Raw genomic sequence first — 27,786 nt, 5'->3', positions numbered from 1 at the left:
TTTAGAATTCCCACATCTTACATGGATTATATGTTTTTAGTTTTGTCAAGGTCAAATAGCATTACCTAATTTCCCCCCAATTTTGATTTATTTTTGTGAATAGGTAGGACATTCACAGGGTATGAATTTCAAAAAGTATGAAGAGTATACAGTACAATCATTCCTCTTACCCCATCACATAGGCAACCAGTTCCTCTTTCCAGAAGTAACTTCAAGGGGAGATTTCCTTTGAGAGATGGTTTAATTAGTAGCAGGTGTAATAATAACTTTTCTTTCAGTTTTGACTGTATTGTAAACACACGAATAAAACTTCATATTTATATCTTATCAAATTTTTTTTTTTTGAGATTTTGGCATGAAAGGATATCCAAAAAAGTTAATAGATTTTACTTACTAACAAATATCTACTGTATGTGTAATGATATGCTAAGTATTAAATAGATATAAAAAAGCTAATCTATTGACTGTTCAGAAGTATGTAGCAAAAATAAAATTTTCTGTAGTTCTGGATAGTTACGTGAAATGGATTTGGGTCCACTTGATTTTCTTTGCTTTTTTTTTTTTGATCATCTAGGTTAAAAACCTCACTGAGTTTACTGATGGCTAATAAGGTATTAGTCTTCATTGTATTTAAGATATATGGCTGCCTTTTTTAGTTTATTATTTTGATGGTATAGACAATAATGTTAGTTTGAGGGGAAAAGGTAAAATTACCCAAATACTGATATTCACTCTGGATGAAAGATTTCAAGTGTTTTGACTGGTAGATTGCAAACTGAAGAAGGAAATAAGATTCCTAGTTGAACATTTTCTAAGGATAGGGCCATAAATTTTGGAGTTTTGTTTCCTCATTCTTGTTTGTTTCCTACAGAGATATCTCCTGAATTATTGAAAATATTTGTCTTTTGATAAAATATTCAAGAATAAATGCCTAGTTTTTGTTAAAAGTAATTAATATGGTTAGAATAGACTTGGTAAAAAAAAAAAGTAGACCTGGGCATATTCTTTTACTCCTGTGAAAACCAGCCTTTGGACCAGCTTAAACACCATGCTGAACTACCAATGGTTTTTCCATCATATTTTGTCCACATCCTTTCTAGACAGCAGTCTGAGTGGCTCTGATCTGCCTTGCTCTTTCTCTTCCTCTTTAATACATTAAGCATGCATGCGTGCTCAGTCACTCAGTCATGACCAACTCTTTGCGACCCCTTGGAGCCCTGCCAGGTTCCTCTGTCAATGAAATTTTCCTGGCAAGAAATACTGAAGTCGGTTGCCATTCCTACTCCAGAGGATCTTCCCCACCCAGGAATCTAACCTGTCTCCTGAGTCTCCTGCATTAGCCAGTGGATTCTTCACCACTGTGCCACCTGGGAAGCTCCTGTAACACATTGCCTCTTTGTATTTAAACATTCTCCAGGAGAAATTTGTGACTTTTAAAACAATATTATTCTCCTGAAACAAAAATCCCTCATTAGCCTTAGAAAAAGTAGTGTTAGTTTTCTAGCTGAATGCTTTGTCATGATTTAGTAAGTTTGGGGTAATTTTGGTTCCTCTGAAAGGTGTATTTTCTTCAAAAGCTAATTCACTAATTGTATCAGAGACATTTTCCTCTAGAATTTTTGGCATTTTTCAGTTTTCTACTGTTTTCTATTTTTTTTTCCCCTACAATTTTATATGGCATTTTCTTAGTAATTTGACTACTATGTAATCCAAATAACTTCTGAGTGAGAGATTTTACGTGAGCCAATTTGTTGTATTTAGAAAGTATTAATGGCTTGTTTTTTTAAAAAATTGGGCTTAAGATTGGGAGAGAGCATGGATTTGGAACCTCGAATTGTTGCAATAAATGAAATGAATTTGCTATAGCCACATGTGTTAGCTGCATTAAAAGACTGCTATGCTGGCAAGCTGGCCTGGACTGCTGCTCACGGGGATTAAAGCTGATTGTAGATGGAATACAGTGGAATGTTCCTGCCATAAGGTCTCTTATGAAAAAGCAGAAGAGGGTGAAGAATACTTTAGGGAATGTGCCAGAGTTGAAAACTGAGTAGTGGCTGTTTTATTCAAGCACTTTCTGGTCTCAGAGGGAGTGTTTTCCATGGCACAGATAAAGGTTACTGCCTTGACATTTTGAAGACTAGATTGCATACAAATAGCTTTGTTTAATAATACCCCGTTATATTCTAAGTTTCTCCCACTTTGGAAGCATTTTTTATTGTCTCATTACTTTAAAAAAGAAAAATGGGAGAAAATTAATGCTCTTACTGCTCACATTTATGGTTAGGTTATATTTGTAAATCTGGAGACTTTGAAACTGCATAAATTCCCCTCTGATCTTTGGCTTTGTTTTTAACCATAATAGTCTATCTTTAGTAATTCCCCTTCACATTTTTATTGATCTTCCTGAGCCTAGGGTCTTTTATTAATTTTTTCTGTAGGCCCAGGTATTAAGGTAGGATAAAAGAAATCTTGGGTTTTTAATTTTTTCTGCTGATTACTTACATTGTACATTTTAAAAGGCTTTTTCATTCACACAGGTGCATTTCTAAACCACATGCTGCACATCACAACTGATACAGAGAATGACTTCATGTCCATTAATGAAAATCTGGAATGGGGGAAGGACTGGAACAAAAGGGAGCTTGGAAAGGAAGACTTTTGAAAGGAAGATTTCAAAAGTCTTTTAAAAAAGATTTTAAAAATCTGTGTGCTTTTTCTGGGATAAATTAATAGAACTGCACGAAAATAAATAGGACTTGCCTGGTAGTCCAGCAGTTAAGACTTTGTGCTGCCAGCACAGGGGGCCCGGGTTTGATTCCTGGCCAGGGAATGAGATCAGCTTGGGTACCAGTGGCATTAAACTTAAAAAAAAATTCTGACATGAAACACTTTTCCTGTGGTCCAGACTTGGCGCTAGGCTCCTCCTCACCAAGGGGGACAGCCACACCCTTTCTCTCTGGGTGTGCATCTCTGCCTTTACTCCTAACTGAATAAACCACTTCTCTGCGTGCTCTCCTGCTAGTTGTTGTAGTGTGTCTCTAATAATAGACTTTGTACCTGCAAAAAAAGAGAGAAAGACTTGAAGCTATAGCAGTGACCTTTCATTGTGTGTGTTTGGGATGGAGAAATAAAGGTGCCCCTGACATGGTATTATATTTACTCAGTTGGGGTTGATTGAAACCAGTTTTGCCCTTTAGAATGACTTTTGGAATGAGTTGATAAAGGGAAGGTCCAGGTGCTGCACTGTCTGTTGCCTTCTCACAGTTCTATTTGGTATTCAATGATTTCTCACATGGCAACTTACTAAGCTGACCTTTTTGAAATGTATTCCTGTTTCTTAGGTTTTTCTTATACTGGATAAAGTTTATGGTCTTAAGGAAGGGCATTAGATTGCACCCTTTACTAGATGAGATTAATTTTTCTGTAACTTAGTGAGCACATTTTTTTTCTTTTTAATTGGAGAACAATTGCTTTACAATGTTGTGTTGGTTTCTGCCATACATCAGCATGAATCAGCCGTAGTATGCATGTCTCCTCCTTCTTGAACCTCCCTTCTACCTCCCCGCTCCACACCGCCCTCTAAGTTGTCACAGAGCACCGAGTTGAGCTCACTGTGTTATACAGAAACTTCCCACTAGCTATCTATTTTACCTGATGCTGGGAAAAATTGAGGGCAAGAGGAGAAGGGGATGACAGACGATGGGATGGTTGGATAGCAACACTGACTCAATGGACATGTGTTTGAGCAAACTCAGGGAGAGTGATGGACAGAGAAGCCTGGCATGCTGCAGTTCATGGGGTCGAAAGGAGTCGAACATAACTTAGTGACTGAACAGCAACAACAAATATATATGTTTCAGTCCTACTCTCTCAGTTTGTCCCACCCTCTCCATCCCCCCATGCCCGAAAGTCTGTTCTCTATGGCTGTGTCTCTATTCCTGCCCTGCACATAGGTTCATCAGTGCCATGTTTCTAGATTCCATATATATGCATTAATATACAATACTTGCTTTTATCTTTCTGACTTACTTCACTCTGTATGGGGCTTTCCTTGGGGCCCATCTGATAAAGAATCCACCTGCAATGCGGGAGACCAGGGTTTGATCGCTAGGTTGGGAAGATCCCTTGGAGAAGGGAAAGGCTACCCACTCCAGTATCAGGTGGCAAAGAGTCAGACATGACTGAGCGACTTTCACTTTCTTTCTTTCTTTTCACTGTGTATGACAGGCTCTAGGTTTATCCATCTCAGTAGAACTGATTCAGATTTGTTCTTTTTATGTTTTGTTGTTGTTTAGTCTCTTGTGCCTGACTCTTTGCAAGCCTATGGACTGTTGCCTGGTAGGTTCCTCAGTTTATGGGCTTTCCCAGGCAAAAATACTGGATTGTGTTGCCATTCCCTTCTCTAGGGGTTCTTCCCCACCCACGGATCAAACCTGGGTCTCCTACATTGCAGGCAGATTCTTTACTGTCTCAGCCACCAGGGAAGCTCTTATAGTCAGTAAGAACAAGACCAGGATCTGATTGTGGCTCAGATCAGGAACTCCTTATTGCAAAATTTAGGCTTAAATTGTAGGAAGTAGGAAAAACACTGGACCATTCAGGCATGACCTAAATTAAATCTCTTATGATTATACAATAGAAGTGACAAATAGATTCAAGGGATTAAATCTGATCGAGTGCCTGAAGAACTATGGATGAAGGTTCATAGCATTGTACAGGAAGTGGTGACCAAAACCATCCCAAATAAAAAGAAATGCAAGAAGGCAAAATGATTGTCTGAGGTGGCCTTACAAATTGCTGAGGAAAGAAGGGAAGCAAAAAGCAAAGGAGAAAAGGAAAGATATAGCCAATTGAGTGCAGAGTTCCAGAGAATAGCAAGGAGAGACAAGGAAGCCCTCTTAAGTGAACAGTGCAAAGAAATAGAGGAAAACAATAGAATGGGAAAAACTAGAGATCTCTTCAAGAAGATTGAAGATACCAAGGGAACATTTCATGCAGAGATAGGCACTATAAAGGGCAGAAACGATAAGGACCTAATAGAAGCAGAAGGTATTAAGAAGAGGTGGCAAGAATACACAGAAGAACTGTATTAAAAAGGTCTTAATGACCTGGATAACCACCATGGTGTGGTCACTCACCTAAACCCAGACATCTTGGAGTGTGAAGTCAAGTGGGCCTTAGGAAGCATTACTATGAACAAAGCTAGTAGAAGTGATGGAATTCCAGCTGAGCTTTTTCAAATTCTAAAAGATGATGTCAGCAAATTTGGAAGACTCAACAGTGGCCACAGGACTGAAAAAGGTCAGTTTTCATTCCAGTCCCAAAGAAGAGCAAAGTTAAAACTGCTGTACAATTGTGCTCATTTCACATGCTAGCAAGGTAATGCTCAAAATCCTTCAAGCTAGGCTTCAACAGTATGTGAACTGAGAAATTCCATATGTACAAGCTGGATTTAGAAAAGGCAGAAGAACCAGAGATCAAATTGCTAACATGTCTTGGATCACAGAAAAAGCAAGGGAATTCCAGAAAAACATCTACTTCTGCTTCATTGACTACACCAAAGCTTTTGACTGTGTGGATCACAACAAACTGTGGAATATTCTTAAAGAGATGGGAATACCAGGCGTCCTTACCTGCCTCCCACGAAACCTGTGTGTATGTCAAGAAGCAACAATTAGAACTGGACATGGAACAATGAACTGATTCAAAATTGAGAAAGGAATTCATCAAGACTGTATATTGTCACCCTGCTTATTTAATTTCTAGGCAGAATACATTGTGCAAAATGCTGGGCTGGATGAATCCCAAGCTGGAATCAAGATGGCTGGGAGAAATATCGACAACCTCAGATATGCAGATGATACTACCCTAATGGCAGAAATCGAAGAGGAGCTAAAGAGCCTCTTAATGAAGATGAAAGAGAAGAGTGAAAAAGCTGGCTGGAAACTCAGCATTCCAAAAAATAAGATCGTGGCATCCAGTGCTATCACTTCATGCCAAATAGATGGAGAAAAAGTGAAAACAGTGGTAGATTTTATTTTCTTTGGCTATGAAAATCACTGTGGATGGTGACTGCATCCACAAAATTAAAAGATGCTTATTGTAATTCAACTATTCTTCAATAAAGTATATATATTATGGGGGAAAAAAGGTACTTGCTCCTTGGAAGAAAAGCTATGACAAGCCTAGACATTGTATTAAAAAGCAGAGACATCAATTTGCTGACAAAGGTCCATATAGTCAAAGCTATGGTTTTTCCAGTAGTCATGTACTAATGTGTCAGTTGGACCAGAAAGAAGGCTGAATGCTGAAGAATTGATGCTTTTGAACTGTAGTGCTGGAGAAGACTCTTGAGAGTCTCCCTGGACAGTGTGGAGATCAAACCAGTCAGTCCTACAGGAAATCAACCCTGAATATTCCTTGGAAGGACTGATGCTGAAGCTGAAGCTCCAGTACTTTGGCCACCTGATATGAAGAGCTGACTCATTGGAAAAGACCCTGCTGCTGGGAAAGATTGAAGGCAGGAGGAGACGGGGATAACAGAGGATGAGATGGCTGGATAGTATCATTGACTCAATGAATGTGGGTTTGAGCAAACTCTGGGCGTTAGTGAAGGACAAGGAAGCCTGGTGTGCTGCAGTGCATGGGGTCGCAAAGAGTCGGACACAACTGAGCAACTGAACAAAAACAAAACAGTTTTAAACATGATATCACATTTTAAATTTTTTGCTTGTTTATTTTTTACGCTATGCTGAACCTTCAGTGCTGTTGGGCTTTGCTCTAGTTTTGGCGTTGGGGCTGCTCTCCAGTTGCAGTGCTCGGGCTTCTCTGGTTGCCGAGCACGGGCTCTAGGGCACTCGAACTTCAGTTACTGCAGCACATAGGGCTCAGTAGTTGTGGCTTCCAGACTCTAGTGTACAGGCTCAGTATTTGTGGTGCGTGGGCTTAGTTGCTCTGCAGCATGTGGGATATTCCCAGATCAGAGATCTAACCCATATCTCCTGAATTGGCAGGCGATTCTTTACCACTGAGCCACCAGGGAAGCCCCGTCAGATTGTTTTTTGTGGTTGCCTTTGGTACCTAAATTGTTGTATTCGATGGGAATATACATTTAAAGGCAGACACAGTTGAGCCTGTCATTAAAGGAGGAGGCCATTGGTATTATATATTTGGAATTGCTTTTTATTATAATGTATAATTCAGAGTTCTTTAGTTATCTAAATAAGTTGTTGTCACATCTAGATTGTGAAACAGCAAAAAGGGAAGACTGAAATAAATCTTTTAGGAAACCTGCTGCTTTGCATTTTGCTGTTCTAGTCTTTTGAGGTTGTCTTGATTAAATCCAGACTATCCTTCAGGTGGCCTTTTTATATGCATTTGTTGCCTTTTTCAAAGGGGAAAACAACCATGCCCCTTTTTTTTTTCTCCAATGCCTTCTTTGTGATTCTCGAGAAATATTTTGGAGTTCATTTTTTTGTTTTAGTTCATTTTTGAAAGTCTGTGCCAACATCAGAGTGCTTACTGCTTTTGGTAGCTGCCCAGTGAAGTGTGAAGCACTGCAGTGAGAGCTAGGAAGTCCGGAGAGTGGTTAGAGAGACTGAGAAAGGAAGGGGCTGCTGCTGCCTGTCATCTAATGGGCCAAGTTGATTTTTGGAGATTTAATTTTTGGTCATATATCAGCAACGTGCTTATTTTATGAAAACGTTTCTAGTGGGGTAAGAAGTGTTCTTGGCTGTACTGTGTAGAGATGAATGCATTGTACAATAGGTGGTAAGAAAGATAAGAAAAAGAAATATGAATTAGGTCCTTGAGAGCATCTGTGGGAATTGAGATTTTTGCTATTCAGCAAGCATAGGCTTGGAGACAACTAGGGACCCAGAGTGTGTTTAGTCTGAGAGTTAAGTGATCAAAGCAATGTGGTTACCTTTATGAGGCTTTAGGAGAGAGATCTGAATAATTGAGAGGCAGGGCCAGGAAAGACAGAGAATGCTTGGGAAGCCTCTTTTGTTTTGGCAGAACAGAAAACTGTAGGGCTGGAATTAGCAGAAGCTGTACACATGAGGAAATGATTTAACTACAGTTACTGTTTCCCTGTGACATTGTTCAGGTCTGATTCCAGAGTTCCTTTTGTAGCTGTGAATAAAATAGAGAAGATAAAATTGGTGAAGGGGAAAACAAAAGCAGCTTTTACTTTTTAAATTGCCTTTTAGTGGGGGAAAAACCACCACGATTACCAGTTAACACAATAATAAACATTTAAACTGTGTCAGCCACAGTTAGGCCCTTACAGACTAACTCATTTAATTATCAGAACAGTTCTATGGCAGATATTTTTATTTTCCCCATATCACAGATGAGGGCATGAATTCTGGTTAACTTGCCTGAGGTCTCACATCTAGGACTGAGAGAAATGGAAAATGAACTGGTGCTGTCTGACTCCAGAACCCTCATTTTTTTTCTTTTAATTGAAGTATAGTTAATTTGCCAACATCTGCTGAATCATAGAAAAGGCAAGGGAATTCCAGGAAAACATCTAATTCTACTTCCTTGACTACGCTAAAGCCTTTGTGTGGATCACAGCAAACTGTGGAAAAAAAATTTTTTTTTTTTTTTTGGAAAATTCTTAAAAGAGGTGGGAATACCAGATCACCTTACCTGCCTCCTGAGAAACATGTATGCAGGTCAAGAAGCAACAGTTAGAACTGGACAAGGAACAACAGACTGGTTCCAAGTATGTCAGGGCTGTAGGTTGTCATCTTGCTTATTTAACCTATATGGAGAACACATCATGAGAAATGCTGGGCTGGATGAAGCACAAGCTGGAATCAAGATTGCCAGGAGAAATATCAATAACCTCAAGTGCAGATGACACCACCCTAATGGCAGAGAGTGAAGAGCAACTAAAGAACCTCTTGATGAAGGTGAAAGAGGAGAGTGAAAAAGCTGGCTTGAAACTCAACATTCAAAAAACTAAGATCATGGCATCTGGTCGCATCACTTCATGGTAAATAGATGGGAAAACAATAGAAGCAGTGACAGACTTTATTTTCTTGGGTTTCCAAATCACTGCAGATGCACTGCAGATGGAGACTGCTGCCATGAAATTAAAAGGTTTTTGCTCTTTGGAAGAAAAGCTATGACAAACCTAGACAGTGTATTAAAAAGCAGAGACGTCACTTTGCTGACAAAGGTCCATCTAGTCAAAGCTATGATTTTTCCAGTAGTCATGTATGAATGTGAGAGTTGGACTGTAAAGAAGGCTGAACGCTGAAGAATTGATGCTTTTGAACTATGGTGCTGGAGAAGACTCCTGAGAGTCCCTTGGATTGCAAGGAAATCTGCTCTGAATATTCATTGGAAGTACTGATGCTGAAGCTGAAACTCCAATACTTTGGCCACCTGATGGGAAGAGCCAACTCATTGGAAAAGACCCTGATGCTGGGAAAGACTGATGGCTGGAGAATGGGACGACAGAGGATGAGACGGTTGGATAGCATCACTGACTCAATGGATATGAGTTTGAGCAAACTCTGGGAAATAGTAAAGGACAGGGCATCCTGGAGTGCTGCAGTCCATGGGGTCACAGAGTCCAACACAACTGAACGACTTAGCAGCATAGTTGATTTACAGTGTTAGTTTCTGGTGTACAGCAAAGTGATTCTGATATATATATATATATATATATATATATAAATATATATCTTCTTATATCTATTTTCTTTTTGATATTCTTTTCCATTATGATTTTTTACAGGACATTAAATAGAGTTCCCAATGCTCTGTAGGACCTTGTTGTTCATCTACTTTTATATATAGTGGTTTGTATCTGCTACTCCTGAACTAATTTATCCCTCTTCTACCACCTTTTCCCCTTTGGTAAACATAAGTTTGTTTTCCATGTCTCTGAGTCTGTTTCTGGTTTGTAACTACGTCCATTTGTGTCATATTTTAGATTCCACATATAAGTGCTATCATATGGTATTTTGTTTCTCTTTCTGACTTACTTTTTAATACTCTAAGATTGAGTACATAGTTGACCCTTGAATATCAAGGGGGTTAGGGTGGCGACCCTCTCTCTGCTGTTTAAAATCTGCCTGTAATCTGTAGTTGACCCCTTTGTATCCGTGGTTTGCATCCATGGATTTAACCAACCCTAGATTGTGTAGTACTGTGTATTTACTATTGAAAACAATCCACATATAAGTGGACCCATGCATTTCAAACCTGTGTTGTTCAAGGGTCAGCTGTGTAGTAAACACATACAGTACATTTATCCTATTTTATAAGATTTAAAATCTAATTTTGTTATTTTAAATGATTAGGAAATTTTATGATTGTCGATCTTTTGCTCAAATCTACTTTATGGTAATATACTTTATACCATTTTAATATATTTTGAAAATACACTATTCTAAGTTGGGAAGAAGCTGTTTATGGGGTTTAGTTTTATGGTTTTGGGTATAAATTTAAGAAAAATGCCATATTTCTTAAATTTGGATATAGAAAGCTTTTGGAAATGGAAGTTGGTGCTGAAGGTATCACTGGGATTTTTAACAAGCTCAAAACATGCTGTTTTAGAAAAGTTAATTTAAAGTTACACTGTTGCCACAATGATATGTTAATTGTAGTTGCAGGCAAAATCTTTAATAGTTTGCCAACAACAGTGTAATTGCTACATAGAGACTTTGAGATATTAGATAAACAAATTTATTCTGGAGAATAAAAGGGCTTTTTGAGTACAACTCTTGTTTTGACTGCCTTGTTTTCTAGGACTTAGTAATTAAAACATTATTTCTGCATCTTGATGCTGAAGTAACCAAGTTGGAAAGAAGGCAAGGGAAAAAAGGGGGTTAATTTGGGGGACTTAGCAGTCTTTTAAAAGCTAATTTTGACTTGAAGGGACTCCAAGAAAGAGAAGATGGTCTTATGTTTCATCAATAAACTAAAACCTATAGAACATTTTATGGAAATCATTTTAAAGGCATTTCCATTTATCTTGGATAAGGGTCTTCAGGCCTTTACATGAAAGATGCTACCCTGTTCACTCTTCTCTAGGTCTCCTAAGGTAAGGGATATCAGCAGGAAGAAAAAAAAGTTTGAAGACAAAAGGGGCAAGGTATGAAAGTTGCAGGGGAGGATAAATAAATGTGAAGCTATCTACCCTGTGGACTTGGGGAACATACAGTCAAATCAGACCTTCAGTTCTAAGGCTGCCTTTCTGATTTATGAAGGGAGACTTAAGAAAACAGCCTTGAAGCCAGATGAGATGTGGATGGTGATGGGAGCCAAGGCCCAGAGGTGAGGATGAGCAGAGTGAGTTATGGGGACGTGAGTAGATCGCCTGAACAAAAAAGACTCTTCCTCTGGGGAGTCCAGAAGATGGTTATGATGATAAACACTAATGACAGTAGCTAACATAGCCTGGCTTCCTTTATCTCTTGTCTCTCAGGATCCTGTGCTCTCCTGATTGCCTGCCTTCCTCATGTGCCATTCTCTTCTCTTACCTTATTTCCTGTGTTGAAAGTACACCAGGACTTCGTTTCTTTGATATCTTTTCTGTCTTCAGAGAAGACAGACTCCCTAGATGATTTCATCTAGGCTCAAGGTTTTAAATGTCTCTGAAGTGACAGTAATTCTCAAACTCATTTCTCCAGCCTGAACCCCTTTTTAGAACTCTAGACTTGTCTACCCAACTGCTAACTTAACTGTACTTAAAGGTCTAAGACGTTATCTCAAAATCAGCATGTTTTCAACAGAACCGATTTCCCCTCCTCACCCAGCTAAAGTGGCTCTTCCTTCATTCTTCCGATTCTTTTAGTTTCTTAGACCAGAAATATAGGAGTCACTCTAGTCTTCTCTCTTTTTCTTACAGGCCACGTGTAATTCATCAGTAAATCAATTCTGTTTTCTCTGCTTTAACCATCTCTTCTGAATCTGGTTACTTTTTATGATTTGCACTCTTGTCCAAGAACACTCCAGTAGCTTCCTGTCTTTCTCCTTCTGCTTTTGTTCCTATGCAGTAGCCAGAGTCCTATTTTAGACATGGCTTAAAACTCAACATTCAAAAAACTAAAAGCATGGCATCCAGTTCCATCACTTCATGGCAAATAGATGAGAAAACAATGGAAACAGTGACAGACTTTACTTACTTGGGCTCCAGTATCTCTGTAGATGGTGACTGCAGCCATAAAATTAAAAGATGTTAGCTCTTTGGAAGAAAAACTATGACAAACCTAGACAGTGTATTAAAAAGCAGAGGCTTTACTTTGCCAACAAAAGTCTCTAGTCAAAGCTATGGTTTTTCCAGTAGTCGTGTATGGATATGAGAGTTGGACCATGAAGAAAGCTGAGTGCTAAAGAATTGATGCTTTTGAACTATGGTGTTAGAGAAGACTCTTGAGAGTCCCTTGGACTGCAGGGAGATCCAACCAGTCAGTCCTCAAGGAAATCAGCTCTGAATATTCATTGGAAGGACTGATGCTAAAGCTGAAGCTGCAATACTTTGGCCACCTGATGTGAAGAATGGACTCATTGGAAAAGACCCTGATGCTGGGAAAGATTGAAGACAGAAGGAGAAGGGGGCAACAGAGGATGAGATGGTTGGATGGCATCATGTATTCAATGGACATGAGTTTGAGCAAACTCCAGGAGTTGGTGATGGATAGGGAAGCCTGGCATGCTTCATTCTGTGGGGTTGCAAAGAGTGGGATATGACTGAGTGACTGAACTGAACTGAAACCTCATTGTTTCACCCCTGTGCTTTAAATCCTTTTTTGGTTTCTTGTCACTTTTAGAATATAACTAAAGATTCTCACCTTGACTGTACGATCTGGCTAGCTCTCTGACTTCACAGGTCATTATTGCTTATACTGGTAGTCCTGCAGTGCCCTAAATGTCCTGCAGATCCCTGCTCAAACATCATCTTCTCAGACATGGCAGTCTGCCTATTGTCATCACTCCTCCCACCTCCATTGCCACTTTGTATCTCCTAACTCTTCTTTAATTTTCTTCACCAGGTTATACTATCTCTCTTAGTTAACTGTCTGATTTCCTGGTTAGAATGTAAGCTCCTTCAAGGCAGGAACTGATTTTTCACTGGATACCTTCTTGTGTGGGGCATGGTAGGCACCCAAATATTTGTTAAATGAAAGAATATTGTGAATATTTACTTTATGCTAGGTCCTAAGCTAAAACTCTTGACATTGATTGGTATCCAACAATTCTATAAAGTTAGGCTCTATTATTATACCTAGTTTACAGATAAGAAAATTGGTGCTTACTGTTTATTATGTGCCGAGTTATAGATGAACCCTAGAATGATATTGGATACTCACAGTGGGGTTAGATCAAATCTTCTATAGTATTCTATTTTCTTCACTGTTAAAATATTTAATAATATCTTCTAGAAATATTTTCTAGATCATTATAGGTTTTGATTATTGAATATTGGGTCAAATTGTAAAACAAAATTCCATTTTGGATCAAGAAACACAATGGTTTTGATATAGACCTTTCTTTCTCCTGGCCCCCACAAATGCCACACAGGGGAACTTATGGGTTTCTGATGCCTGATGCAGTTCTCATGGGAGTTTTTATGTAAATGGCAAGCAGAAGTTCCCAAATGTTCTATAGTGGTGGTTGTGTTCTGTGTAATTGGTCTCCGCACTTCCATTCATGCTTTCTTCTAGTCTTTTCTCCATGCTATAGCTCGTCCCCATCACTGTAACCAAGTCACTCTAGTGGCTTCTCATTGGGCAGGGATTCACCCACTCCTTGGAGTCTACTCATGATCCTGAGATTTTAGTGCTTTTCTACTCTTTGCTGCTCACTGCACGTGAACTTCACCTGTTAAACCAGTACCTGCGATTCACATGCTTCTTTTTGCCCCAGGGCTTCTTAGTGCACTTCCCTGGCCTGGGATACACCTTGCCAGAGCCTTGGAGCCAGATGGTCTAAATTCCAGTTCAGGCTCTGGCCTTGGGCAGCTCAGGTGCTCCGAGCGTGAAGTGGAGATGATGATTGCATAAGGTTATTGTGCGGGTTAAATGAGTGAGTCCATGTGATGTGTTAGCACGGTGCTCAGGACATACTAAGTGTTCATGCTCAGTCGTGTCCAACGCTTTGTGGTCCTATGGATTGTAGCCCACCAGACTCCTCTGCCCATGGAATTTTCCAAACAAGAATACTAGATTGCCATTTCCTACTCCAGGAGGTCTTCCTGACCCAGGGATCAAACTCTCGTCTCTTGTGTCTCCTGCATTGGCAGGCAGATTCTTTACCCCTGTTGCCTCCTGGGAAGTGTTAGCTAACATTATCAGCACTGTCTTCTACTTATCCTTCAGCCTGGCTTTCTCTTTGAGCAAGTCAAAGTCTACTGACTACTAAGTGTCTGTTTTTGTATATTTCCTTTTATATATTCCTGTTTATATGTTCTTACAGGACCCAGTGCTTGGGTAGCATGGATCTTGCCAGAATTTGAAAGCAAGTATTTATTTTGTGGGATTGTATGTCTGTCTCCTCCATTGATTCTGAGCTCTGGAAGGGCAGAAAGAACTCTCTTGCTTGCCGTCCCATCCCTAGCCCAGTGCCTGGGACATAGTTTGTATTACATAAATGTGCTCAGTATATGTGCCCAATGAAGAAAGGGCTGCTTAACTTTTCCTTTGTTCAATTAGGATCTTGGAATCTTCTGCAATAACCCTTCCTTTGAGAAAGAGTAATGATAGTATAGAAACTAGCTTTGTTTCAGACTTGGGAGCTCATTGGGTACGCATACGCAGGGCAGGGACCACTGGAAGACAGGCAGAAAAATCAGGAGCATGGGCTTTTCCGGATGGATGCTGTTGGAACAGTACTTTTGTTGAAGGGCTTTGAATGATGCGCCATTCTGGTTGTAGCTGTGATGCTCAACAGTGATTCAGTCACTTCCTGTTGAGTCTCTGCTCTGTGCTGGGCATTGAGCCAGATGCTGAGGCCTCACCCTTCTAATTGAATGTATGTTTCAGGGGAACTACTTGGGAAGGTGGAACTACTTGAATGCAGAGAACTTAGCATTTATTTACATCTCCTAGTGTTTATGATAGGGCAGTGCCTCTAGGGTGTGTGCTTTGTGTGTGAGGTCAAGAATGTGTTTCATACCTACATAAGAAGTCTCAGGCAAGGCAAGCTTATCATGTCTAGACCACAGGAGAAAATTCTGCAGCAATAGATTTCAATGGTAAGATACCTCTGTCTGCCAGGAAATTCTGAATTTCCTGTGAAATACAAACTGTAAGTTGTTGTTTTTAGTGTCTAAGTGGTGTCTGTCTCTTGCAACCCCATGGACTGTAGCCTGCCACACTTCTCTGTTCATGGGATTTCCAGGCAAGAATACTGGAGTGAATTGCCATTTCCTTCTCCAGGGAATCTTCCTGTCTCAGGGATCAAACCTGAATCTCCTGCTTGGCAGCGGGGTTTTTTTTTTTTTTTTTTTTAAATCACTGAACCACCAAAGAAACAATTCTGAAGACCTGGGGAAGAAGAGGGTTTTTCAATACCCATTCCACCCTTGTGCCTCCAGCATATCCTTGCCCTTCCTGCTGTCCTCCATCAGTACTTCTTCCTATGCCTATACTATTTAAAACGTGGTCATTTTTCCTCTTGTTCCTGGTTTACCTACTACTGCTGTTTCTTAGAAACTGTATTTCTGTTATCTGGGTTGAAATTTAGATACCTCCTTCCCAGAGATTAATGATTCTTGCCAAAAGCTGAACACATTGGCTACTCAGGGAGAAGACTCAGGAAGCAAGTGGTGTTCAGAGAGCTACCTTCCAGTTCACACATAAGCATCACCTACTTACCAAGTCAGCACTGTGAGTGATATAGAAAGAGGAGTTATGGTTTCCAGCCACAAAGAAGTGACAACCTATGAGGAAAGGTAAAACTAACAAATTCATTGGCTCTTTGGTATATATTGAGTATCTTCCATGTGTAAGGCACTTTCCTGGTACTAGAGAATAGAGCAGTGTATGAAACAGAAATTCTGGTCTCATGGAACTTACTTTCACCTCAGTGACTCATAGGTCAGGTACTTGTGAGAGCAATGAAGAAAAATCAGGCAGGGTAAGAGGATGGAGAGTGAAGTGAATGCTGATTTAAATTGGATGATCAGAAAAGGGCCCTGTGATAAAATGATGTTCAGTTGGAGACCTGTGTATAATTGGGGGCGTGTGCTGGTCAGATACCAGGAAGAAAGCACTCCTGCAGAGCAGTAAGTATGGAGACCCTGAGATGAGATTGTGTGTCTAGTAAGAAGGCCAGTGGGACTGGAGTGAAGGGTGCCTCCTTGGAGAGGAGGTTGCTGAAGGAGTGGAGTTTTGTTCAGTGTGTGATCGGAGGGTTCCCTGGAGGCTCATCTTGGAGCTGGTCTGGATTGCGTCTGAGAGGTTCATTACCTGCAGCTTGGAGATGAGCCTTTTCAGAGGCCCAAAGGATAAGTGGGGAGTCCAGTTAGGAGGTGTTGCAGTCATCCAGGTGGGAGAGAAAGTGGCTTGCACTAGGATGGTGATAATGGTGGTGGTGACAAGTTGTGGGATTCTCAGTACATTTTCAAAATAGAACTGACAACATAGATGAGATGTGGAGGGTGAGAGAAAAAAGTCATAAGTGATTCCATGATAGTCTACAGGCAATTGCTAGTGGAGGTGGGTCCAGATCTGGAGTACACAGTGTGTCTAGAGAAATCTTGATAAAAGAGGAGGCCTCAGGTGCAGAAGGAATCTTGAAAAGCTGTGTGAAATAATTTTATATGAAATAAAGCACCATGAAGTATATTGCAGCACTTCATAAAATAGAATTATATATAACTCCAGTCCTCAAAATATACCAGGAATCCTTTCCTTGAAGAAGAAGTATTGATTTATCCTAGAGAAAGCCTGTACACTGATGATACTTGACCCCTGGGAGGCATACTATATTTGTAATACCTTTTGCATTGGTGAAGATATGGTTTAAATGTTGAACGTATTCATTAATTGCTATAGTTCCATTCACATGTGAGTGCTTTTAGTTCAGTTCAGTTGCTTAGTCCTGTCAGACTTTTTGCAACCCCAAGGACTGCAGCACACCAGGCTTCCCTGTCCATCACCAACTCCCGGAGTTTGTTCAAACTCATGTCCATCGAGTTGGTGATGCCATACAACCATCTCGTCTTTTGTCGTCCCCTTCTCCTCCTGCCTTTAATCTTTCCCAGCATCAGGGTCTTTTCCAATGAGTCAGCTCTTCACATCAGGTGGCCAAAGCATTGGAGTTTCAGCATCAGCCCTTACAATGAATATTCAGGACTGATTTCCTTTAAGATTGACTAGTTTGATATCCTTGCAGTGCAAGGGACTCTCAAGAGTCTTCTCCAACACCACAGTTCCAAAGCATCAATTCTTCGGTGCTCAGCTTTCTCTTTATGGTCCCACTCTCACATCCATACATGACTACTGGAAAAACCATAGCTTTGACTAGATGGATCTTTGTCGGCAAAGTAATGTCTCTGCTTTTTAATATGCTGCCCAGGTTTGTCATAGCTTTCTTCCAAGGAGCAAGTGTCCTTTAATTTCATGGCTGCAGTCACCATTTGTAGTGTTTTTGGAGCCCGAGAATGAGAGACAAATTAAAAGCCCTGCACACTGTGTTTTGGCTCATTTGACTTTGATACTGGAATCACTGTTCTAAATATTGCCCAGTCTTTTCAGTGATAGAGTTCTCTCTCTATTTGGTGAAAGTTGATAAAATTTATTGTTTTTTTTTTTTTTTAACTACTGGTATTTTACATGTATACTATATAGGTATATACTGTTTTGGGTTTTCTTTTTTGTTGTTTTTCATGAAAATGGTGCAGGATTTAATGAAATTAAAATTATATGTGACCCGTGGAGGACATTCATCTGAGTGCCTGCTTGATGTAGGGCAGCACAGAGGATCCATAAGACATGGTCCATGTACCGAAGGGATTTTTAATGGGGTAGGAGCACCAGAGATTTGATGTAACGTCTCAAGGACTCCAATATAGTATTGATTCATTGACTCTTGCCAAGAAGTTGAATTCTTATATTATGTATTAGCTTATTTTACCAGTAAACTTTTCTCATAGAATATGGGTTATCATACCCATTGAGGGAATTTAAAACAAAATAAAATACTGGTTTGAAAATTAGGATTTGTGTAGTGCTTTCCTCATTTAATCCTGTGAACTAAGTATTACCTCAGTTTTAGAGAGGATACGAAAGTGTAACAACACCCAAGGACATAAGAAAATCTAAAATATTTCTTGTTCTTACTGATGCTGGTCCTCTGACTACAAGTCCTATATCCTTAACACGTGTACTCTCTCCTCGGAGAAGGCAATGGCACCCCACTCCAGTACTCTTGCCCGGAAAATCCCATGGATGGAGGAGCCTGGAAGGCTGCAGTCCATGGGGTTGCTGAGGGTCAGACATGGCTGAGCGACTTCACTTTCACTTTTCACTTTCATGCATTGGAGAAGGAAACGGCAACCCACTCCAGTGTGTTCTTGCCTGGAGAATCCCAGGGATGGGGGAGTCTGGTGGGCTGCCGTCTATGGGGTCGCACAGAGTCGGACACGACTGAAGTAACTTAGCAGTACTTTCTCCTCTCTCCCCTCTTTTATTAATGGTTGGAGACATCCTGTTTCTTAGTCGACTTGAAGTGAGTTAGATTTTAGCTGTTCAGAAAGAAAAATCCTCTGGCAGGTCCTTTCAAAATGTGAATTCATTGTCTATGAGCTCAAGTGCTGTCATTAATGTTTTATCTTTATCACAGTTTTTTCTCTTTACAGAGTTCTGGAGTCTTAAAATTTTTTGCTGGTAAATATTTAATATAGTCAAGATAATATTTAGGTAATATATATGTAAATATAAAGAATAGTATAAAATAACTCTTTAACTGCTGTCCATTCTAATATATAGAAATAACTTATGCCTTCTGAGTCTGCCCACACTCTCCCCCCAATAGGTAACAAGAACATTGAATTTTGCGTTTTTCTAAGGAGTCTTGTTTCTTTTAGCAATTAAAAATTTTTAAATAGTGTGGGTAAATTTCATCTTGCTTGACATAACTGTTAACATAAATGGCTCTTTAAAATTCTGTTTTAATTTATTTATTTATGTTCAAGTAAAGATACTTTTGTTAATAAGGCAGTTATTTAAAAGGCAGTTTGATGTAGAGTATTCAGAAGTAGAAATAAAATGTTCTACATATGAACTTAATCTAATGTTTTAAACCAGTATTACTTCAATAAAATATAAACATTCAGTAGAAATTTGAAAAAGAAAAGGTGTATCTTTTTTATCTTTCTTTGTATACCAAATGCAATACACAGCAAATGTGCCCCCACCCCCGCCAAGGTTTGTTAAATAAATTCATGCATCTGTGTGCTGAGTGGAATACATAATAGCTGGAAAGCAAAAAAAATAGATAAAAATAAAAAGCAGCTTTATTTTGAAGCTGGAAGTTAGGAATATTTATTAGTTTCAGAAGTTTCAAAGATCAGGGAGAAGGGTCTGTTAAGGAAGAGGAAAAGGATTTTGTGTGATTCAAGGAAATTATTCGCTGAAGTAGTTTTTCTTTGCTTTACTACAGAAAGGAGAGCAAAGGGGCAGGATTGGCAGACTTGCCCTTTCTTAAGTTGTTCTTGGTAGATTAGTGTTGCTGGTGAGTAGCCTAAGAGTGGATAAAATATGGCTTAAAGTTTTATGACAGCAGGTGTTCACCATGGTTTTGAATGGTGACGACTACTTCATAGGTCATTTCCTTTATCTTGTGATTTTCCTTTTTGCTGAGCCACTGAAACCTGGACTCTGGTTCACCAAGGATGATGCTGATTTCCGTTTTCTTGGTGGAGTTTCTGTGTGGTCTTTCGGGAACTGTAACTCTCGTAGCTCCTTGCCTCATATGGATGAGGAAAGTTCTGAAGTGCCCATACAGTCTGGGTCTGAGGTGGCCACAAGTGTGCCTGCCCATGCACATGCAGAACCACATGCGTAGAAGGGCCTTACTGTGTTTCCCTTGGTGATCACTGCTTGTGCAGAGTATTTCAGTGGTGGGTGTCTGGGCTCAGGAGCTGGACTTCCCAGATTCACATCCTGAATTGCCGCTAGCTAGCCCTGTGGCCTTGGGTTTTCCTTAACCTCTTTGTGATTTTTGTCAATTGTGAAGTCTCTCAGTTGTGTCCGACTCTTTGTGACCCCGTGGACTGTAGCCCACCAGGCTTCTCTGTCCATGGGATTCTCCAGGCGGGAATATTGGAGTGGGTTGCCATTTCTTTATGGTTTCTTTATAAAATGGAGATAATAAAACATCTGCCTTATTAAGTGATTGGGAGGATTAAATAGGTTTGTGCATAGAAAGTACTTACAGCCAGATTAAGTGTTCCATGAACATTGGCTGCTATTTAAATCTTGCAGGTAGGGCCTTTTGTTTAGAAACATACTTCTTTGCTTAGATTACCATTTGTGTGTGGGGGAGATGTTCTTTCTAGAACCATGTCTCCTTGTCACATGATTATGTGCTGTGAGCCTTATTAACCCTCTGTCAGCATTTGAGGTTGGAACATAAGTGTGGCCATACCCTGTGGAATCCAGTGAGAGAGAACTAAGCACCGTAGCAACTGTTGCTATTTGTGTCCCAAGCAGCAGCTGCCCGGGGGACAGATTTATTTTTTAATCCTGATCTCACTGATAGCTTGGGATGTGGCCCTGCCTTAGAGAAGTGGATTGGTTGAGATGCCTGGTCTTTGAGGCGACTTCATGGCCACATGTTACAAAGATTCTATTCCATGTGAAATATGAGGTAGTAAAGCTTTGTGTATGTGAAGGAAGAAGGAAGGCCAAGCCTCAGTATTCAGTCTAGTCCCTGAAGTATGTGACCGGATTAATTACCCAAGAAATCACTTTTGATGTAAACAGTGATTTCAGAAATAAAACTATCCTTCCAATGAATGCTTCCTTACTAAATGCTTTTCTTAAATAGATAATAAGATCTTTAAAAAGAGTTTGTTTCAAGAAGTGGTTGGATTAATTCAGTAATTTTTCTATATTTTATTTTTAATGTGTTGATATATTTCAAGCCTTAATGAAGTACCTTGAAATGGTCCCATGGCCCATTTCCAGATTTTTTTTCTTCGAACTTACCTAGATTCAGTCACAGAATATTTACTGAATACCTATTATATACCAAGCTCTCTTATAAATCCTCGTGACATCTTGTAAATGTTGTTGGTCTGATTTTTTTTTTTTTGCGTTCTATATATAGACCCTATCAAAAATTTGATTGATTTTGTTTTTCAGTTGTTCTACTGAGATTCAGTTGTATGAGTTTACTGATTATATGTTTTGAGCTTACTGCATAATATCATGTTGAACTAACATTTAATTGAGTGACTTATAAAATCAAAACATTTTCCTCCTGCAGGTATTATTAACCCAAAGAACCCAAAGGAAGCTCCAAAGTCTTTCAGCTTTGACTACTCCTACTGGTCTCACACCTCGGTGAGTGTACCCGTGGTGCAGTGTAGTAGAACATTGTGGGTTTTAAATGGTTTGAAGGAACCTGCAGGTCTACAGGGAAAGCAGAGATTACCAACATCTAGGCAAATGAAGAGTAGGACCTTTTGCAGTGTGCCCTTACTTATTATAGGACCCCAAATCTTGCTGGCTTCTAGTGATTGTTCCTAGAGTTTGCTTCTGCATCTCTATTACACATTTTTGTTGTTGTTGTTGTTGTTTTCCTGTTTTGCATTAGAGTAGATGTTTTAAACTACTGCAAAGCCTAATTGCCAAGGGAAGAGTCAGTGAAAGGGACTGGAAAACATTCTCCAAAAGCTGTGTTTATTGAGAAATAATGGCACTACCTGGAGCGAGTTCAAAGAATTTGTTGTTGCTGCATGTGGGATGCATTTGTTGCAACTTGTTGCATTTGGCATGTGGGCTCTTTCCCAAGCAGGGATCAAAGCCATGTTCCGCTGCATTGGGAACACAGTCTTAACTACTAGACTTCCAGGGAAGTCCCCAAAGAAGTCTTTTTATATGTGGACTTGATCTTTGATTTTCTAGTCACATTTCCCATTTAAGAAAATTTTCTTGGAGCTCCCTATGAATGGAAGAGTGATACTTTCAGGGTTATGGAAAATGAAATATAATCATGTCAGATAATTTCATGTAAATATTTTTATATATGGGTGGCCTGAATGTCTAATAGTACCTGTGTGTGTGTGTTTAATAAGAAAAATAAACTATATATAAGGGGGCACTATTCTGATTTGAAACACTTGTTTATTATAGAAGTAATTAATAAGCATAGGAAAAAGTATGAATGAATGCCATTTATTTTTCCTTTTAATCTTTACAGCCTGAAGATCCCTGTTTTGCATCTCAAAACCGTGTATACAATGATATTGGAAAGGAAATGCTCTTACATGCCTTTGAGGGATATAATGTCTGTATTTTTGCCTATGGGCAGACTGGTGCTGGAAAGTCGTATACAATGATGGGTAAACAAGAAGAAAGCCAGGCTGGCATCATTCCGCAGGTGAAAAACACAGCAACAAAAAACTTCTGTTCATTATTACTCTTAGTCCTTAATTACTTTAACAGTTTTTATTTAGCAAAAATTTACTCAGGGACTATCGTATGCTGGGCACAAAGGTAAATCACCTGCCCCTTTCCTTCAGAGGAGCTCACAGCCTGATGGAAAAGACTGATATGTATTCAGAGTCTCTCTTTATATCCAGTATCATGTTACTTTATCTTTTGAACAGTGTTATCAGCTTCTTTTAAACGTGATGGTAAGTGCCACGTTCTGTTCCGAATCCTAGGAACACTTAGTGAGTGTTGTTGGCCTGATATTTTTCCCCAGTTCATGTTTCTTAACATTATTAGCACCCAGATCACTTTTTAGGAATATGATTATTTTTGTTTTTTGATTGCCTTCTCTTTTATGTTATTAAATTAATTCTATCACTTAAACTTTGAACAGTCTGAGATTTTTTTTTAAGAGCAGTTAGTCTTGATTTTGTATTTTGTTTGGGAACTAAAAAAGTTGTTACATAGGTATATTCTTTTGCTGATAGGTATACTTTGCTAATAGGTATATTCTTTTGCTAATAGGTATACTTCTTTTGCTAATAACAGGAACATGGTTTGCTTTTATTAGTGATATTTTGAATTAATTTTAATATGTCTTTTTACTGTAGGCCTAGCATGGCCATTGCTGTATTCTGAAAATAAAATACATAAGGAGAAATAGCTACTTTTTTTGAAAGGATTAATAAGATTTATACTTTTGAATTCAGCTATATAATTGAAATTATTAAAAAAAGATTAGGCTATTTTCAGAAAAAATTGAAGATACTAGCATACTTTTTTCTGTAAAAAGTATATGTCTGAATTAAGGCATATGTTTGGGAACTGTCCTTTATGTATAGTAATGGTAATAATTACAATACTAGTTAGAGAAAACATTATGAGCACTCATCATGTGCCAGGCACAGGTCTCGGTTCTTTACGATTCTTAGCTCATCTAATCCTCTTCCTGTGACCCTGAGAGGCCAGTGCCCTTGTTTCCCTCATTTACAGATGAGAGAACTGAGGCATGGAGAGAGCGTGTCACCTGCGCATGTGCGTGGCAGATCTAGGATCCACGAGGAGGCAGGGTAGTGCTGGAGTCTTTGCTTTTACTTCTATGTAGTAACTTTTTCAGCAGTAAAATAATCATTTGTAGATTATAGCAAGTAATATGAGTCATTTATTTTATCCCATTACCACACTTAGTTTCTCCTTCTCTTTTGTTTGTTTGTTAATGTAATTCTTGCATGGTTACATATGCATCTCTTTTCCTGATAAAATTTTGGAATATTTTAATGCCAAAGCATGAATTTTTAAAAAGATTAAGTTCTAGAAACTGACACTTACATTTTAAGTTCTGTTTGAACTTCTAGAGAATCATGAACATATAGCTCATTTTTCAAAGGTATGTTGACTGCTTTAATACGAAGCATTTGGCACATGAAAATTCGGTGGATTTTTATTAATTATTCTTATTTAAAGCATCACATATTTTAAGTAAATTAAAGGATAGGGAGATTAAAATTTTACAATTTTCCTGATCTAGAAAAATTAATGTATTCCACCAGAAATGTGACTGTGTAATGGACTGGCCTCTCATAACAGGGGTTGGAATCTTAAGGCAGAGGTAAAGGGGAGAAATTATAGAGTCAAAACTCTTCTTGAAAATACCTTCATTTATTTCCTTCAAATACTGTGTGTTTTCCCTATACATGTATGTGTGTATGTATAAATTTACAATATATATAGTAACTGATAACATATAATAAAATTTATATATCATGATAAATAAGTGTGGAAATTAGTTTAATAGTAGTTTTACTTCTACAGTTATAATGCTCACGGTAGAGTCACAGTTAATTCTAGTATGATATGAAGAGTTGAATTCCCATGAAGCGAAATCAATGACATAACGATAGAAGAGACAATTCTCTTCACCTAAATGTGGCTTTCTTTCTAAGGGAATGTTGAGGTGATATTGTTGAGGGGAAATAGAGATTAGCTGAGAGGAATATTCCAAAATAGAGATTAGCTGAATATTCCAGACTTTCCTTTTATTTCATTCAAAGCATTTACCCTTGATGTTGATGCCATTAACATTTTGAAAAAGAGAAAAAAAATCTTGCTAATTCCTTTAGCACTCATGGGTAAGTTCTGACTTCCGCCTTTCGTTCTGCTCCTACAGTTATGTGAAGAGCTGTTTGAGAAAATCAATGACAACTGTAACGAAGAAATGTCTTACTCTGTAGAGGTGTGTATAGCTGTGGATTAAAAACAGTCCTCAGTGCTCCATTCCCTCAAATGCTACTTTTAAATAGTTCCAAATTATGACAGAGCTATAGATCACTTAACTATTTCCCCACTTCTGTACTTTAAGGCTATTTCTAAAGTTATGGTTAATATGAAGAATGTTGCAATTAAATCTTTGTTCAAAAATCTGTGGCTTATGGTATAGTTTAAATTCAAAGGGTAGGGAACATGACAATATGATTGAAATTTTCGAACTTATAGGTAGTAGAAGAGGATGCCATTTTCTTTCATATTATACAGAGTTCACAGGCCTTTTTAGAGCATAGGGTGGATCCCTGGTTGATATTTTGTTTTTCTTTACATTGGTGGGATCCCTACCCCCTCTCCTGTTTCTCTCCCTTGTTCACTCTGTTTCAGCTGTTTCTGGAACACACCAGAAACATTTCTATCTCAGTGCTTTGTCACTTACATTTCTTTTGGCTGGAAATTTTCTTTCCAGGGTATCTTTTTGACTAAGTTTTAACACTACTAGAAATCTTATTTTCAAGCTTTTGAAGTAATTGTAATCCTCAGTTATTGACATCATACATTAGAAAAAAAGCCCTGTGAATAACTGATTTGTTATTGTTTAGTCACTAAGTTGTGTCTGACTCTTCTGTGACCCCATGAACTATATGTAGCCCACTAGTCTCCTCTGTTCCTGGGATCTCCCAGGCAAGAATATTGAAGTGGGTTGCCATTGCCTTCTCCAGGGGATCTTCCCGACCCAGGGATCAAACCTGCGTCTCCTGCATTGGCAGGCGGATTCTTTACCACTGAGCCTCCCGGGAAGCCCTAATAACTGATTACTAAAAGGGCTTTGCAAGTGGTACTAGTAGTAAAGAATCTGCCTGCCAGGGCAGGAGATGCAAGAGACATAGGTTTGATCCCTGAGTTGGGAAGATCCTTTACCACCAGTACTCAGTTATAACTGTGCTACTGGTGAGAGAATAAAAGGAACTGGAACTATGGCATTTCACATTGTAAAGGCTACTGATCACGAATTGTAGAGCTTTTAATAAAAGATGCAAAAATGAACATATTCCTAGGTGAGCTACATGGAAATTTACTGTGAAAGAGTACGAGACTTGCTGAACCCCAAAAACAAGGGTCATCTGCGTGTGCGTGAACATCCCCTTCTTGGCCCTTACGTGGAGGACCTGTCAAAGTTGGCAGTCACTTCCTACACAGACATTGCTGACCTCATGGACGCTGGGAACAAAGCCAGGTATGGGAGGAAACAGACTCATGATCGAGGTTTTTGGTACATTTTGAGTCCCTTGGTTCCTGGTTAAGGGTTTGAAACCACATTTATAGCTGTGGAAGTTGCTTTTACCGTGGAGTGCTCTGATCCTTTGGCTGTGCTGGGAAAGCAGTGGTCTCAGCATATTAGGTGTTCTTATCCAGCAAGCACACTACTGAACCACATTAGAACTTTGGTTAAGTTCTGTTGTTAGGTTTTGATCAAGTCATGGTAAAATGTTGGTCATCACATGCCTATGGGAGTAATTGGTTTCTGGAATAATTGAGCACTTAATGAACAATAAAGATCAGATACCTTGGTGCTTTCTAAAGGTAGAGCTGCAGTATGAAAAATGATTCTGATGGGGTACCTTTGAAGTTGAAGGTAGCTTGATAGGATCACAAAATGTATTCAGAGCAGTTTTGTGGAAGTGGCAGGCAGTCTTGTAATATGAAGAAGTTTAAAACTATTGCTTGTGATTGTTATGCTTATAATTTGGAGGCTGCTGTCATTTTAACATTCATCTAAGGATTCCATTATCATGTAATCACCTTTATATTTTTTAGGACAGTGGCAGCTACCAACATGAATGAAACAAGTAGCCGTTCCCACGCTGTGTTTACCATTGTCTTCACCCAGAAGAAACATGATACTGAGACCAACCTTTCCACTGAGAAGGTAGGAGAACATCAGTGTCTGGGCTTGAGTTGTGTGGAATGGAGGTTTTCGTAACCCCTTCCTGCTACCTTTGGATTTTGTGGAAGGGAGGAAAGTGCCCTTTTACTTAGTGGAGGGTATCTTATACTTTATGCTTGTCATTTATATTCCACTCTATACCAGTTCCAAGTGTGGGTTTTTAAGTGAAATTGCAAGGTAGAAAATAAGAAACAAACCAAGATACTTGAGTCTCAAAAACTACTCCATGCAAGAGGGTTAAGCAGTTCTGTAGGGAAGAAAATCCTTCCTTTGTTTCTTGATTAGAACCTCTCAATTACCTTACTAACATCTTTGGCATATGTATTTTACTTTTTTGAGCTCTGATAATATTACTGTGGAATTAAACTGTTTAAACAAACAAGATGTGTCTAATTTTTGGGGATAAAAATAACTATACCACATTTTTGATGTTCTTCAAATGCCTGTGCTTGTTAATTTCTCATTTTCTATAGTGGTTGGCTAAATATAGTAAATTGGAATTAAATTGCTTGCTTTGGATCTTGGTTCTTCCATTTTTCAGCAGTGTTATGTTGGGCAAGTCATTTAAACTCTTTGCGCCTCAGTTTCTCTAACTTCATAGAACTGGTAAGGAGGAGTAAGTATTAATGTAGGTTAAGTGCATATATCTAATGCCTGGCACAGCAGAGCCATTTAATAAATGTTAATTTTATTGGCATTACTATTAATAATATACTTATGTTGACTTCTAGTCTGCCTACTTTCCTAAGTAGCATGCAGCTGGATTTTTAAATCTGAAGTTAGTTATTATACTGGCTCTTATGAAAGATCTTGCCTGAGAACTTTGTGAAGTCAATATCATTAAAAACTAAAATCACCTTTTACTTGATGACTTGTTTGTTTTTAGCTGAAGATTATTTTTTAAAAATATACTCTTCATATAAGTAATCAAATAGCTTGACACTGCTT

The 27,786-nt window shown here is 38.9% G+C and overlaps 1 protein-coding gene across 11 annotated transcripts in view; it reads left to right on the top strand.

Moving 5' to 3' along the window:
* The window catches only part of KIF1B (kinesin family member 1B), a 155,200-nt gene that overhangs the window by 15,739 nt on the left and 111,675 nt on the right, over nt 1-27,786 (top strand). For all 11 annotated transcript variants that reach the window (XR_011247515.1, XR_011247513.1, XM_069544760.1 and 8 more), the window contains exons 3-7: nt 21,460-21,536; nt 22,396-22,575; nt 24,796-24,861; nt 25,949-26,127; nt 26,709-26,820. Coding sequence is in view for 9 of the 11 variants with exons in the window: in XM_069544760.1 (XP_069400861.1) it covers nt 21,460-21,536; nt 22,396-22,575; nt 24,796-24,861; nt 25,949-26,127; nt 26,709-26,820 (614 nt within the window). In the remaining 2 variants the exon portion in view is untranslated. The remainder of the gene's footprint in view (nt 1-21,459; nt 21,537-22,395; nt 22,576-24,795; nt 24,862-25,948; nt 26,128-26,708; nt 26,821-27,786) is intronic.

Source organism: Ovis canadensis, chromosome 12 (genome assembly GCF_042477335.2).
Source record: "Ovis canadensis isolate MfBH-ARS-UI-01 breed Bighorn chromosome 12, ARS-UI_OviCan_v2, whole genome shotgun sequence".
Taxonomy (NCBI): domain Eukaryota; kingdom Metazoa; phylum Chordata; class Mammalia; order Artiodactyla; family Bovidae; genus Ovis; species Ovis canadensis.
Note: the sequence above shows the minus strand (reverse complement) of the source record. Positions and strands in the feature narration are given on the sequence as shown.